At 46.0% G+C, this 16,249-nt stretch overlaps 1 protein-coding gene across 2 annotated transcripts in view; it reads right to left on the reverse strand.

Moving 5' to 3' along the window:
* The window catches only part of macrod2 (mono-ADP ribosylhydrolase 2), a 1,142,091-nt gene that overhangs the window by 258,098 nt on the left and 867,744 nt on the right, over window positions 1-16,249 (reverse strand). For both annotated transcript variants that reach the window (XM_014207733.3, XM_014207725.3), the window contains exon 7: window positions 14,727-14,757. In XM_014207733.3, the coding sequence (XP_014063208.1) occupies window positions 14,727-14,757 (31 nt within the window). The remainder of the gene's footprint in view (window positions 1-14,726; window positions 14,758-16,249) is intronic.

Below are 16,249 nucleotides of genomic sequence, written 5' to 3' on the forward strand. Positions count from 1 at the left end.
GAAAGAAAGAAAGAAAGAAAGAAAGAAAGAAAGAAAGAAAGAAAGAAAGAAAGAAAGAAAGAAAGAAAGAAAGAAAGAAAGAAAGAGAGAAGAAAGAAAGAAAGGGCAGTAGGGTTGTGAGAGGGCAAAAAATAGAAAGATCAAAAGAGAGAGGGAGGTAGAGGTGGTCGAGGCGAGAGAAAGAGAGAGCGAGCGAGAGAGAGGAAGATGAGGAGAAGAAAGGTGTGGAGAGAGAAACGAGAGAGAGCAGTCTACTTAGATGACCTCGGAAACATTCCAAGAAGCTGATGACACACTCGTGTCCTAAATGATAAAATTAAACACGGGTGACATTTTATTTCTCTCCTATTCAAAACATCTGTGCTCGCTGTGACTGAGTGATACGCAACAAAGAAAAGTTGTACTTTTCAAAGTAGCTAAAGCTATTGTCCTCTGGGTGAGGAATGAAGAGGGAGTGAGGTATTTTTACATTTGGTTTATCATCCGTAGCGTTGGAGTAGAATAAGGCTAGTGTAGAGTACAGAGCACACCGTGTAACTCTGTCAAATGGGCTAGAAGACTCCCCCTGCTCCCTCTGAGTATAGGGCCTACATTCCAAATGGCACCCTATTCCGTATGTAGTACACTACTGTTGACCAAGACCCATAGGGAATCCCATAGGGCTCTGGTCAAAAGTAGTGCACTACAGATGTAGGATCTTAATTTGATCACTTGTATTTGAGGTTTAAAAAAGCTTCTGAATTTTAGACTTGATTTTCCCTTACAAAAACTGCATCAACCCCTCCAAAAAATATCCATTAATTATAATCCACATTGTAGAAAACCCTCTCTCTTCAACCCTCCCTCTGGCCCTGGGGGGAGACACACACTCTGTAGACTTTTCTGCTGAGGTAGGCTACAATGCCCTGCCTCAGCCTGACTCCATTGTCCAGTGGTAGAGGCCACTTCACACCTCTGTGTTAGGGACCAAGTTGCCAGGGAACTCAGTTACCTGGCCAAGACTAGCCAATAACAGGCTCTACCTGCTGGGGGTAACAGACCCCAATTCCTGCTGGTGCTTTAGTTGTTATTATTATTTGACCCTGCTGGTCATCTATGAACATTTGAACATCTTGGCCATGTTCTGTTATAATCTCCACCCGGCACAGCCAGAAGAGGACTGGCCACCCCTCATAGCCTGGTTCCTCTCTGGGTTTCTGTACAGCACTTTGTGACATCAGCTGATGTAAGAAGGGCTTTATAAATACATTTGATTGATACATTTGATTGATTCCCAGGAAGGATGGTTGAGACAACCTCTGTAAACTTCTGTTCTCCACCAGGGTTCAGTTGTTATATATTTTATATATGTCTGTATGTTAACAGCCCTTACTACTATGTAACTGTATGTGTATACATGCCTCATTCATTTTCTATACTCTACTACTAGCCTTGTTGGTACCAGTACCACCTGTATATAGCCTCGTTATTGTTATATTATTGTGTTACTTTTATTATTTTTTACTTGAGTTTGTTTGGTAAATATTTTCTTAACTCTTTCTTGAACTGCACTGTTGGTTAAGGGCTTGTAAGTAAGCATTTCATGGTTCAGTCTACACTTGTTGTATTCGGCGCATGTGACTAATAAAGTTTGATTTGATTTGTTACTTACAGTGTTTATCTGGTCAGATTCAAATTCAGAGATTCAGAATCAGAGATTCAGAGATTTTAAGATTCAGAGATTCAGATTCAGTGTTTAATAGTCACATATACAGGGTTGCAGGTTTGATTGCAGGGTACAGTGAAAATCTTAGGCTCCGAGCTCCAACATGCAGCACTAAGTTAAATAAAATAACGAAATAGCACTATATACATCATAACAACTATATTTGGCATAGTTTATGTGTACTTCACCATTCAGGCCATGTGGTACACTATTCTACACTATTCTACACTCTTAGAAAAAAGGGTTTCAAAAGGGTTCTTTGCAGAAGGATAGGGTTCTACCAAGAAAGGTTTTGATCAGAAGATCCATTTTTGGAAGGGTTCTACCTAGAACCTTTAACATCCTGAGAACCGTTTTTGGAAGAAAGCGTTCTTTGATGATTCTTTGGAAGGCAAGAAGGGTTCTTTGGAAGGCAAGAAGGACTCTGGAAGGCAAGAAGGACTCTGGAAGGCAAGAAGGACTCTTTGGAAGGCAAGAAGGATTCTTTGGAAGGCAAGAAGGATTCTTTGGAAGGCAAGAAGGACTCTGGAAGGCAAGAAGGACTCTGGAAGGCAAGAAGGACTCTGGAAGGCAAGAAGGACTCTTTGGAAGGCAAGAAGGATTCTTTGGAAGGCAAGAAGGACTCTTTGGAAGTCAAGAAGGATTCTTTGGAAGGCAAGAAGGACTCTTTGGAAGGCAAGAAGGACTCTTTGGAAGACAAGAAGTGTTCTTTGGAAGGCAAGAAGGACTCTTTGGAAGGCAAGAAGGACTCTTTGGAAGACAAGAAGGATTCTTTGGAAGGCAAGAAGGACTCTTTGGAAGGCAAGAAGGACTCTTTGGAAGACAAGAAGTGTTCTTTGGAAGGCAAGAAGGACTCTTTGGAAGTCAAGAAGGATTCTTTCGATGTGAAATAATATTATGACTTCAAGTCTGTCAACTCCCGAGATTAGGCTGGCAATACTAAAGTGCCTATAAGAACACCCAATAGTCAAAGGTATATGAAATACAAATGGTATAGAGAGAAATAGTCGACGCGTCATAATTCCTATAATAACTACAACCTAAAACTTCTTAACTGGGAATATTGAAGAACTGGGAATATTGAACCACCAGCCTTCATATGTTCTGAGCAAGGAACTTAAACATTAGCTTTTTTACATGGCACATATTGCACTTTTACTTTGTTCTCCAACACTGTGTTTTTGCATTATTTAAACCAAACTGAACATGTTTCATTATTTATTTGAGACTAAATAGATTTTATTTATGTATTATATTAGTTTATTCATTATTGTTGTAATTGTCATTATTACAAATATATATATACAAATCAGCCGATTAATTGTTTTTTTTTGGTTCTCCAATAATCGGTATTGGTATCGGTGTTGAAAAATCATAATCGGTCGACCTCTAGTGCATACTCCCTTAAAAGACCTTCGGTTGAAAAACGAGAGAAAAGGGGCAATAGTACTGTTTGTCCATTTTGTGACGCTGTAGCCAGTATACACTTCCTCAAAACAGTCCGAATTAATCTACGAAATCTGTCATTAATGTTTATGTTTTTGCCAAGGAGATCTTAGTTGCACAATTTTACATTTAACTAAGATGTTTAGTGCAGTATTTCTCAATGAAAAAATGTGCATGAAAACGAGTCGTCTCTCATTGAATGACAAAAAAACTTTATTGAAGAATCCCTATGGTTGACCAATCACGGGCGAAGGGGCGTAGATTTCGGCTGGCCTGGAGAAAAGATATTGTGTGCCCGAACAGCCGGAAAAATAACGTCACAAAATGTCGTCATAATATATGCATAAACTCTTCCGAACTGTTTCAGCTGGGAAGCATGCGGACGGCTTTAGGGTATAACAAGGCCCTAAAAAAAGGCCTTATGAAATATGTAATGTATTGTCATAAATAATACAATTTAAAAAGCTGGTGGAACCGTTCATAGAGGATTCTAGGAAGAACCATCCAAAGACAAAAGCGTTCTCAGTAGAACCCTTCATAGAGGGTTCTAGCTAGAACCATATACAAAGGGTTCTTTGAATAACCCTACATAGAGGGTTCTAGATAGAACCCTATGCAAAGGGTTCCCAGCACCAAAAAGGGACATGTGGACAAGCAGAATAACCCTGTATGGTTCTACTTAGCACCTTTTTTTCTAAGAGTGTATTGGTCAAGATGGCTACTAGCCAATAGTTGTATATTACACACCTAATACAGCCAACCAGTGATGTCAACACGTCCAGAGTCACTTCCTACGTCCAACATGGCTGCGGTTTACACACACACAACAATGATTCTAAATAGTACCAGATTGGGGTTAGTTGGCTTGAAACCATAGCATAACCCTTTTTGGTGCTATATAGAACCCTTTTTTGATGGTTGATGCTCATAAGGTTCTAAATGGAAACTGTATGGTGCTATAAAGAAAAGGTTCTATATAACACCAAAAAAGGGTTCCACTACGGTTACAACAATGGGGCTATATAGAACCCTTTTTCATGGTTCTTAATAGAACCTTTATGGAGAATGGTTCTATAAAGAACCTTTCTTAACCTCAAAGGTTCTTTGTAGATCCTTTTGAAAAAACATACATGGTTTTATATTCTGGTTAGCCATGTTACATTGTTAAAATTCCTTAGGTGTTGTGTTGTGTCACAAGCAGGCAATGGTCATACACACATAGGCAAACAGGCAGGTGAATCAAAACTAGGACTGAAGGCTATAACTGGTTCTCACAATCAAGCTAGGAAAAGGCTTAGTAGAGTCAAAACAAACAATACCTCACAAAGGCACAAACAGAATGAACTGAACTAAATAAGGAGCTGATGACACCAGGTGAGTAACTGAAAGACAGGGCTACGTTCAAGAACACAAAGAAACAGGGCTACGTTCAAGAACACAAAGAAACAGGGCTATGTTCAAGAACACAAAGAAACAGGGCTATGTTCAAGAACACAAAGAAACAGGGCTATGTTCAAGAACACAAAGAAACAGGGCTATGTTCAAGAACACAAAGAAACAGGGCTACGTTCAAGAACACAAAGAAACAGGGCTACGTTCAAGAACACAAAGAAACAGGGCTACGTTCAAGAACACAAAGAAACAGGGCTACGTTCAAGAACACAAAGAAACAGGGCTACGTTCAAGAACACAAAGAAACAGGGCTACGTTCAAGAACACAAAGAAACAGGGCTACGTTCAAGAACACAAAGAAACAGGGCTACGTTCAAGAACACAAAGAAACAGGGCTACGTTCAAGAACACAAAGAAACAGGGCTACGTTCAAGAACACAAAGAAACAGGGCTACGTTCAAGAACACAAAGAAACAGGGCTACGTTCAAGAACACAAAGAAACAGGGCTACGTTCAAGAACACAAAGAAACAGGGCTACGTTCAAGAACACAAAGAAACAGGGCTACGTTCAAGAACACAAAGAAACAGGGCTACGTTCAAGAACACAAAGAAACAGGGCTACGTTCAAGAACACAAAGAAACAGGGCTACGTTCAAGAACACAAAGAAACAGGGCTACGTTCAAGAACACAAAGAAACAGAACACAAGGTTGACTAAGAAAAGAAATACAGAACCTTACAGTACTACTATGGTTGACCCTGTAAAACAACACATTTCACTGCGCCTGTCATGTGTTTGTGACAATAAAACATATTTTATTTTCTATAATTTTTTTAGAGCCTCATATTGCTTTAAGGCCAGTTTATACTTGGTCTAACGACATGTCTGTAGTCAATTAGAATGCGACAAGTGTCGCTGGTCAATACCACATTTAATATATACTCTGTCTGTAGACCATCGCTGCAACTGTAGGTTTCCTTGTTGCACAGGCATGAAAAAAGCTAATGTCTGCAACTGTCACAACGTCCATTGATGTGGTTACTGAGCTATTACAGCAACAAGAACAAATCCATCTGTTATGAGTGTAGAGTTAAACATTTCTCAGATAGAATTACCTACTTTATTTTGTCACACTCATAACCGTAAGCTATTTTCTGTACGCTTGTAAATAATGATGTTGTTGTGGGTTTATTTAATTAAAAGGAGATAAAGTTAAGACTTTGTCAGCTATACTCTGGTCATTATTTGAAACTGGCTAGCCAGAGATCTAAGTAACTAGATAGCAACTAACTAAAATGTTGTTTAGAAAGATGCTTTTAGTTGCCTGGCATGATAGGTTGACATTTAATACATTCATTTTTAACTGATGGGTATATTGGCTTCTGTCATGCAGAAGCTGTCGTTTTTCATAACGACAATGACAAGTTATGTAACAACCGTCATTAGGAATGGACCAAGGCGCAGCGGGAATGTGGATACTCATGTTTATTGATGAAAAAACAAGTAAAGTATCCACTGGAAAACCAAACAAAACAATACTCACGACGGCAACAGTGTGACAGGCTAAACAAGCAGTGATCACAGACAACTACCCACAACCCCAAAGAAACACACACACCTATATAGGACTTCCAATCAAAGGCAACTCAACACACCTGCCTTCAATTGGAAGTCCCAATCACCAACAAACATTCACACACACAAAACTGCCACGTCCTGACCCCAAAACGAATACAATAGCTCCATCTGCTGGTCAGGACGTGACAGTACCCCCCCCCCCCCCCCCCCCCCCTCAAGGTGCAGACCCCGGAATGCACCTACCAACAGAAAACACCAACAACAACAAAAAAAATCAAAAATCCCCAACAAAACCCATTAAACAATAACCCCTAAACAATAAGGGAGGGAAGGGAGGGTGGCTACACCCTCCCTCCCCAACCCACCTATCCTGGAGGTGGCTCAGGTGCAGGACGTGGACCTTGCTCCACCCTCGGCGTCGCCCACTTCGGTGGCGCCGATAGCTGCGCCGGGCAGACGGGCCACTCGGGCTGGACCGGAGGACAGGAGGGCCCCTCGGGCTGGGCCGGAGGACAGGAGGGCCCCTCGGGCTGGGCCGGAGGACAGGAGGGCCCCTCGGGCTGGGACGGAGGACAGGAGGGCCCCTCGGGCTGGGCCGGAGGACAGGAGGGCCACTCTGGCAGCTCCGGGCAGTCGGGCCACTCTGGCAGCTCCGGGCAGTCGGGCCACTCTGGCAGCTCCGGGCAGTCGGGCCACTCTGGCAGCTCCGGGCAGTTGGGCCACTCTGGCAGCTCCGGGTAGTCGGGCCACTCTGGCATCTCCTGACTAGCGGGTGGCTCTGGCATCTCCTGACTAGCGGGCGGCTCTGGCGGCTCCTGACTGGCGGGCGGCTCTGGCGGCTCCTGACTGGCGGGCGGCTCTGGCGGCTCCTGACTGGCGGGCGGCTCTGGCGGTTCCTGACTGGCGGGCGGCTCTGGCGACTTTCGACTGGCGGGCGGCTCTGGTGACTTTCGACTGGCGGGCGGCTCTGGTGACTTTCGACTGGCGGGCAGCTCTGGTGACGTTCGACTGGCGGGCAGCTCTGGTGACTTTCGACTGGCGGGCAGCTCTGGTGACTTTCGACTGGCGGGCAGCTCTGGTGACTTTCGACTGGCGGGCAGCTCTGGTGACTTTCGACTGGCGGGCAGCTCTGGTGACTTTCGACTGGCGGGCAGCTCTGGTGACTCTTGACTGGCGGGCAGCTCTGGTGACTGTTGACTGGCGGGCAGCCCTGGTGACTGTTGACTGGCGAGGCTGGGCTGACGCACTAGACGCCTGATGTGTGGGGCTGGTACTGGATGTGCCAGCCTGGAGACACGCACCTCAGGGCTAGTGCGGGGAGCTGGCCTGTGCGTCCGTATCGGCGAGATGGTGCGTACCTCAGCGTAACATGGTGCCCTCCACCTCATACGCACCTCCCTGTAATCACGGGTAGCTGGCTTACGGCTCTTCCTTGGCCTGGCCAAGCTACCCGTGTGTCCCCCCAATTTTTTTTATTGGGGATGCCTCTCGGGTTTCTTACCCAACCGTGTTCCAGCATAACATTCCCGTTGGTTCCTCTGTCCAGCTGCCTCCACTCTCCTGAGTGCCTCCACCTGTTCCCATGGGAGGCGATCCCTTCCGGCCAGGATTTCCTCCCAGGTGTAGCATCCCTTGCCGTCCAGGACGTCCTCCCATGTCCATTCATCCACCCTGTTCTCCTGTGGCTTCCTCCTCTTCCGCTGCTTGGTCCTTTGGTGGTGGGTAGTTCTGTAACAACCGTCGTTAGGAATGGACCAAGGCGCAGCGGGAATGTGGATACTCATGTTTATTGATGAAAAAACAAGTAATGTATCCACTGGAAAACCAAACAAAACAATACTCACGACGGCAACAGTGTGACATGCTAAACAAGCAGTGATCACAAACAACTACCCACAACCCCAAAGAAAAACACACACACCTATATAGGACTTCCAATCAAAGGCAACTCAACACACCTGCCTTCAATAGGAAGTCCCACTCACCAACAAACATTCACACACACAAAACTGCCACGTCCTGACCCCAAAACTAATACAATAGCTCCATCTGCTGGTCAGGACGTGACAAGTTAGATGTCGCCCGAATGTTCATGATGTCACTGCAACAAACTGTCTCCAGCCTTTACTCTTGTGTAATATACACTGAGAATACAAAACATTAAGAACGCTCTTTCAATGACATAGACTGACCAGGTGAATCCAGGTGAAAGCTATGATCCCTTATTGATGTCATGTGTTAAATCCACTTCAATCGGTGTAGATGAAGGGGAGGAGACAGGTTAAAGAAGGATTTTTAAGCCTTGAGACAAATGAGACATGTATTGTGTGTGTGTGTCATTCAGAGGGTGAATGGGCAAAACAAAATATTTAAGTGCCTTTGAATGGTGTATGGTAGTAGGTGCCAGGCTCACCGGTTTGTGTCAAGAACAGTAACGCTGCTGGGTTTTTCACGCTCAACAGTTTCCCAAGTGTATTAATAATGGCCCACCACCCAAAGGACATCCAGCCAACTTGACACAACTGTGGAGTCAACATGGGCCAGCATCCCTGTGGAACGCTTTCGAAACCTTGTAGAGTCCATGCCCTGACGAATTGAGGCTGTTTTGAGGGCAAAAGGGTGGGGGTGTGCAAATCAATATTAGGAATGTGTTCCTAATGTTTGGTATACCCAGTGTATATACAGCACAAACAGACTTGGGACTAGATAGCTAGATAGACTAGATAACTCATCATCTGTGCTAATCAAAGAAAGCTCAGGGAGACTTGTTATTTAACCAGTGAAATTAGTTATAAAAGGTCATTGTCACACCAAATATCAACAGATCTGGGACCTGACTATAGTATCTTGTGTTTAACATGCAAATATGTCACTCCAAATATGAACAGATCTGGGACCAGGCTGCAGTGTATTCTGTTGAGCATCCAAATCAGGAAGCATGAATCCAATCTCTTCTTTGTTTACATCCATAATGAGAGGCTCTGACATTCTCTTCTCACTGAAATTAAAGTTGTCATTTGAAATCTCATCCCTGCGCTAAGTTTTATGTGTTTGATGTTGTGTCTGTGCAACCTTCTTTCTGGCAGACTTTGTTTTTTATGCAGCCAGACTCACACATTAGATATTTCAAAACATAATCACAATAAGGTGAATCAGCTTAAACATTGCTAAATACATCTTCACGCCATTCACTGAGTGGGTCAACTTTTATTCTTTGTGTCTGTGCAACCAACACTGGCAGACTTTGATTTTTAATAGGTGTTTCTAACGCTTACTCATTATCTGTCATATTCACAGGGTCAGCTTGACAAACAACACATCCTGTTATTTAGACCAATTCCTAATAGACCAGCTCCTGTTTGGTATACTCAGTATATATGTCCTGCTTTTTCTGTCCACTGCAGAAAACCACTATTCACTTTCACCAATTCTATTCCTCTCCCTGTTTGCTGTGTGTGTGTGTGTGTGTGTGTGTGTGTGTGTGTGTGTGTGTGTGTGTGTGTGTGTGTGTGTGTGTGTGTGTGTGTGTGTGTGTGTGTGTGTGTGTGTGTGTGTGTGTGTGTGTGTGTGTGTGTGGTAATAAAGTGTGGATTTCAGTCTCCTACTGGTCATTTCTGTCCTCTAACCAGGACCCCAGGTCATTTCTGTCCTCTAACCAGGACCCCGGGACAGTTGGTCATTTCTGTCCTCTAACCAGGACCCCGGGACAGTTGGTCATTTCTGTCCTCTAACCAGGACCCCGGGACAGTTGGTCATTTCTGTCCTCTAACCAGGACCACGGGACAGTTGGTCATTTCTGTCCTCTAACCAGGACCCCGGGACAGTTGGTCATTTCTGTCCTCTAACCAGGACCCCAGGTCATTTCTGTCCTCTAACCAGGACCCCAGGACAGTTGTGCCTATAATCTAAACCGGCACCTCTTTCGGAGTCCACCATGGTGACACTCTTGAAAACTGTCCACCACTCTTTCCTGTTGCTGAAGCATTATTTTCCTGATGTAGCAAACTGGCTCAAATGAAGCTCTTACATCTTTATACAGTTTAGGGAATAGGGAGTGGGCCCTAGTTCTCTGTTACCGACTGATACAGCACATCCTCCCAGTGTACCTTCAACACTCCCCAGCCAAGCTCCCTCCCTAGCCAAGCTCCCTCCCTAGCCAAGCTCCCTCCCTAGCCAAGCTCCCTCCCTAGCCAAGCTCCCTCCCTAGCCAAGCTCCCTCCCTAGCCAAGCTCCCTCCCTAGCCAAGCTCCCTCCCCAGCCAAGCTCCCTCCCCAAGCTTAGCTCCCTAAAGTAAATCCCCATGATGAAAGGAGAGTTGCAGAAAGGAGGAGCAGTAGGCATTATGGGAGGGGAGGATCTTGACCAGATATGGAGGGGTTAAGAGGGAGGAGTGTATGTGTGTGTGTGTGTTGGTATGTGCTAATCCTGACCGGAGATGGAGGGAGTTAGAAGGATTGTGTTTGTGTGTGCGTGCGTGCATGAGCCAGAAAGCTCAGCGTTCGTCGACTGGGTGAAAACAGTTAGCTACTCTAACCCTCTCTGACCCTCTCTGACCCTCTCTAACCCTCTCTAACCCTCTCTGACCCTCTCTGACCCTCTCTGACCCTCTCAGACCCTCTCTGACCCTATTTGACCCTCTCTGACCCTCTCAGACCCTCTCTAACCCTCTCTGACCCTCTCAGACCCTCTCTAACCCTCTCTGACCCTCTCATACCCTCTCTGACCCTCTCTAACACTCTCTGACCATCTCAGACCCTCTCTAACCCTTTCTGACCCTCTCTGACCCTCTCTGACCCTCTCTGACCCTCTCTAACCCTCTCTGACCCTCTCTGACCCTCTCTAACCCTCTCTGACCCTCTCTAACCCTCTCTGACCCTCTCTAACCCTCTCTGACCCTCTCTAACCCTCTCTGACTCTCTGAGCTGGACACCACACTGGGCTCAAGGTGTCTGTCTGGACACACTGGACATCACACCCACAGAGCCTGGGTGGATTATGGTGTGGCTATACAGACATAGGCTGCGGCCCAAATGGCACCCTATTCCCTACATAGAGCACTACTTTTGGTGGTTGTCTGTGATATGTGGCTGTGACCCTAGTGGACTCCGGTCAAAAGTAGTCACTATGTAGGGAATAGGGTGCCATTTGGGAGGCAAATAGAACCTCTGAGGATTACACATAGCCACATATCTCAGACAACCACCAGTCACTGTAAAACCCCTTTGTCAACAATATCCTTTCAAATCCTTCAAAGACGGACGAGGAGGAGGGATGAATAAACACGGACTACCAGACCTGGGTCAAAAGAAGTGCACTATATAGGCAATAGGGTGTCAATGGTACATACGCTTGGTTTCAAGTATTATCAAAATGTTTTCAATTCTTTGAATGTTTGCTTAGCTTGCTTCGAATGCCAAGTGGACGGGGTTTGCACATTTAAGACTATTCTATTGGTTTCATTGCGCCAGGCAAACTCAATCAAGCCCAGATAAAGTATTTGACATGATTCTGAATACAATTTGAACCCAGGTCTAACAGATCAGAACTAGAAGCAGGTGTTTTGGTGTTTAGAAGGCTGATTGGTCTGATAGGGTTCTAAATACCAGGGTATGGCTGAATCTGTCAGGTAAATGTGAGACGTAATCCCATCTATGGCTTGACATGGTGCTAGCTAGACCTTGGTTGGGTGTATCCCAAATGGGACTCTATTCCCTTTATATAGGGCCCTGGTAAAAAAGTAGTGCACTATAAAGGGAATAAGGTGCCATTTGGGACGTAAACATTCCTTCCGCTCCGTGCCAAGATTGATAATCTCAAGCCTCTCATAAACCCTCCAATACTGCAGCCCATTACAAGGTTGTTCTAAAGCGTTCTCTCTCTCAGTGCCAGAAGAAATTAGGCCTCTGCAAGGTCTCTCTTACCAGACTGTACTGTACATACTGCAGGTTGAAATCCTTCACCTCAGGTGAGGAATTTCTTGATTATGTCGGTGTTGTGAAGACATTGAGAGGTGTCTGCTCCTCAGAAGGAATAATCCGTTTGAACCACAGGTTGGTCGTGTGGCGGGAGCCCCCCATGATTGATGGGAGAACAGGACCAACACTTAATAACCTCTATCATGCCTCGCGACCTCACGACCCTACGGTGGGTGCCAGTTTGTTTATGGGTGGTACGTCCGTTCCTTTCTCCCTCCCTCCCTCACCCGCACGCCGACACGCTAACCAGTGCACCGCCCGACCGCTGCAGAATCTCTGCTGGGGCTAATGGGCCGGACTGAGGGATTGGACTGTCAGCACGGAGCCGGGAGTCATTTTTCTTCCTTCCTGCACGGTCGTCTGAGGTAGACGTAGAGGTAGCCCCTGTGCACCCCTGGCGACGCCCTACCCCATGCTCTCCCAATCATCTGTCAGCGGTGACGGAGCCTGCTGGAATAAGGGGGCGTGAGGGAGGAGAGGGAGGGTGTCAATTAGCCTTAGCTGTCCTGACAAACCTGTTTTTCCTCTCCACCACCACTGAGGCAGCAGCCGCTGAGGCCCTGGACAACTCAGTCCCTCGTTCCTCTCTGTCACTTTGTGGGGGCTGTGGATTTGTTTCGCTGTAAATGGGTCACACACATACACTCCATTACAATGCGTGTCTCAGTGTGTCTCAGCGTGTCTCAGCGTGTCTCAGCGTGTCTCAGCGTGTCTCAGCGTGTCTCAGCGTATCTCAGCGTGTCTCAGCGTGTCTCAGCGTATCTCAGCGTGTCTCAGCGTGTCTCAGCGTATCTCAGCGTGTCTCAGCGTGTCTCAGTGTGTCTCAGCGTATCTCAGCGTGTCTCAGCGTGTCTCAGCGTATCTCAGCGTGTCTCAGCGTATCTCAGCGTGTCTCAGCGTGTCTCAGCGTGTATGTGAGGGGACCAAGTGAGACTCAGCGTGTATGTGAGGGGACCAAGTGAGAGGGAGAGTTAGAGGAAGAAAAGATAGGGTCCTTTGCACCTTTCATGAGAAAACATACAAAGAGGACTTAACCTTAATAATACTCTCAAATGTAAACAAATACAGTAAGCCTAGATCCATCAGTAAACATGTCAACATCTGATCAGTTAGTAGAACTGGGCTCCCGAGTGGAGCAGCAGTCTAAGGCACTGCATCTCAGTACTAGAGGCGTCACTACAAACACCCTGGTTCAAATCCAGGCTGTATCACGACCGGCCGTGATTGGGAGTCCCATAGGGCGGCGCACAATTGGCTCAGTGTCGTCCGGGTTTGGCCGGTGTAGGCCGTCATTGTAAATAAGAATTTGTTCTTAACTGACTTGCCTAGTTAAATAAAGGTTAAATAAATAAAACAAAAATAGAAAGAGAATAAGTAATTAGTACTGGGGGAGGGATTACATCATCATACTGTACTGCCTCTGAAGCCTCCTCCTCTACCCCTCTCTCACAAACCTCCTCCTCTACCCCTCTCTCACAAACCTCCTCCTCTACCCCTCTCTCACAAACCTCCTCCTCTACCCCCCCTCTCCAACCCTCTCTCTCACAAACCTCCTCCTCTACCCTCTCTCTTTCACAAACCTCCTCCTCTACCCCTCTCTCACAAACCTCCTCCTCTACCCCCCCTCTCCAACCCTCTCTCTCACAAACCTCCTCCTCTACCCTCTCTCTTTCACAAACCTCCTCCTCTACCGCCTCTCTCTCACACACCTACTCCTCTACCCCTCTCTCTCACAAACCTCCTCCTCTACCCCCCCACCCCTCTCACAAACTTCCTTCTGTACCCTTCCATCCCTCACTCACAAACCTCCTCCTCTACCCCCCCTCTCCAACCCTCTCTCTCACAAACCTCCTCCTCTACCCTCTCTCTTTCACAAACCTCCTCCTCTACCGCCTCTCTCTCACACACCTACTCCTCTACCCCTCTCTCTCACAAACCTCCTCCTCTACCCCCCCTCTCCAACCCTCTCTCTCACAAACCTCCTCCTCTACGTACTCTCTTTCACAAACCTCCTCCTCTACCCCCCCACCCCTCTCACAAACCTACTTCTGTACCCTTCCATCCCTCTCTCTCACAAATCTCCTCCTCTACCCCCACACCCCTCTCTCTCACAAACTTCCTTCTGTACCCTTCCATCCCTCTCTCTCACAAACCTCCTCCTCTACCCCCCCACCCCTCTCTCTCACAAACTTCCTTCTGTACCCTTCCATCCCTCTCTCTCACAAACCTCCTCCTCTACCCCCCCACCCCTCTCTCTCACAAACTTCCTTCTGTACCCTTCCATCCCTCTCTCTCACAAAACTTCTCCTCTACCCCCCCACCCCTCTCTCTCACAAACTTCCTTCTGTACCCTTCCATCCCTCTCTCTCACAAACCTCCTCCGCTAGGAAGGGAGTGGTGTGGTGTGACAGACCGCCATTGGCAGAAGACTGCAGAGACACACAGTCACCAGCAATTATGTGGAATGAAACTTCATACAAAGAGGATACGGCCATTACCATAGGGGTTGTTTTGAGTGGATAATAAGAATGATAGGAAATAGTAGGTTAGAGTGAAAATGTACGACACATAAATACACATCCAAGATATACAGTAACACACAGATAGAAAATAACAAGAACAGCCTTACCGTAGATTCCTGTGGATATACATGGGAAGGCCTGTGGAAAGAAAGAGAGAGATGACGGTCAGTGCATGTTCACATTATAAAATGTACATTGTAAAATGCCAAGTATGCAAAATTATTGGTAATTTTCCATCTCTCTAGCATGGGGATAGAGAAAGCTAAGCCAGCAGGTAGTAAAATAAAACATGTCAGTTTCTATTATTCACTGACTGTCTTTAATATTGCTCTCAATTGGTGGCCTTTGAAACCGTTCTACTCTGTGCTCCTTTTCATTTCCTACTAAGTACAGCACTAACATAACATACCGATTCTGTATCCGAAATGGCACCATATTCCCTTTATAAAGTGCACTACTTTAGACCAGACCCTATGGGCTCTGATAAGAAGTAGAACACCATATAAGGAATAGGGTACCATTTTGGAAGCAGACACTAACATACCTTACATGTGATTTATAAAAAACTAGTTATGATGAAATCCACCACAGGCATGTAGTGGTTCCAATAATACTGCATGGCACTCCTGTATACAATACACTCTTAATGTGAAATGTTCCACGATCATCATCTTGCAGAATATAAGTTACAGTATACTTTAATAGGGTTTCCCAAACTAAGCGGCGCGACCCCATTTGTGGTCGTCTGATTTGAAAATGTGCATTTGATTTTTAGATTTTTAGAGCCGGGGTTATGTCAGTTGCTAGATGCGGTTGTAATAAACAAAGCGGTTTCTGTTTTCTTCCAACAAATATGTCACTATCTTTTGAATGGTTTAAGCTACAAAATATGATGACCCCATCATTGAAGGATAAGACTCTCAGGTATACATACGTACACTACATGGCCAAAAGTAGCTCGTCGAACATCTCATTCCAAAATCATGGGCATTAATATGGAGTTGCCCCCCCCCCCCCTTTGCTGTTATAACAGCGTCCACTCTTCTGGGAAGGCTTTCCACTAGCTGTTCAAACATTGCTGCGGGGACATGCTTCCATTCAGCCACAAGAGCATTAGTGAGATCGGGCACTGATATTGGGCAATTAGGCCTGGCTCGGAAAGGTGGAAAGGTGTTCCAATTCATCCCAAAGTTGTACGATGGGGTTGAGGTCAGGGCTCTGTGCAGGCCAGTCAAGTTCTTCCACACCAATCTAGACAAACCATTTCTGTAGGGACCTCATTTTGTGCACGGGGTCATTGTCATGCTGAAACAGGAAAGGGCCTTCCCCAAACTGTTGGCATAAAGTTGGAAGCACAGAATAGTCTAGAATGTTATTGTATGCTGTAGTACTAAGACTTCCCTTCACTGGAATTAACGGGCCTAGCCTGAAACATGAAAAACAGCCCCAGACCAGCATTAAATGCATTCGGGCAGGTAGTGTTCTCCTGGCATCTGCCAAACCCAGATTTGTCTGTCAGACTGCCAGATGGTGAAGCATGATTCATCACTCCAGAGAATGCGTTTCCACTACTCCAGAGACCAATGGCGGCGATTGCATGGCTGTGTGCTTGATTTTATACACCTGTCAA

Source organism: Salmo salar, chromosome 01, assembly GCF_965601325.2.
Source record: "Salmo salar chromosome 01, fSalSal1, whole genome shotgun sequence".
NCBI classification, from domain to species: Eukaryota; Metazoa; Chordata; class Actinopteri; order Salmoniformes; family Salmonidae; genus Salmo; species Salmo salar.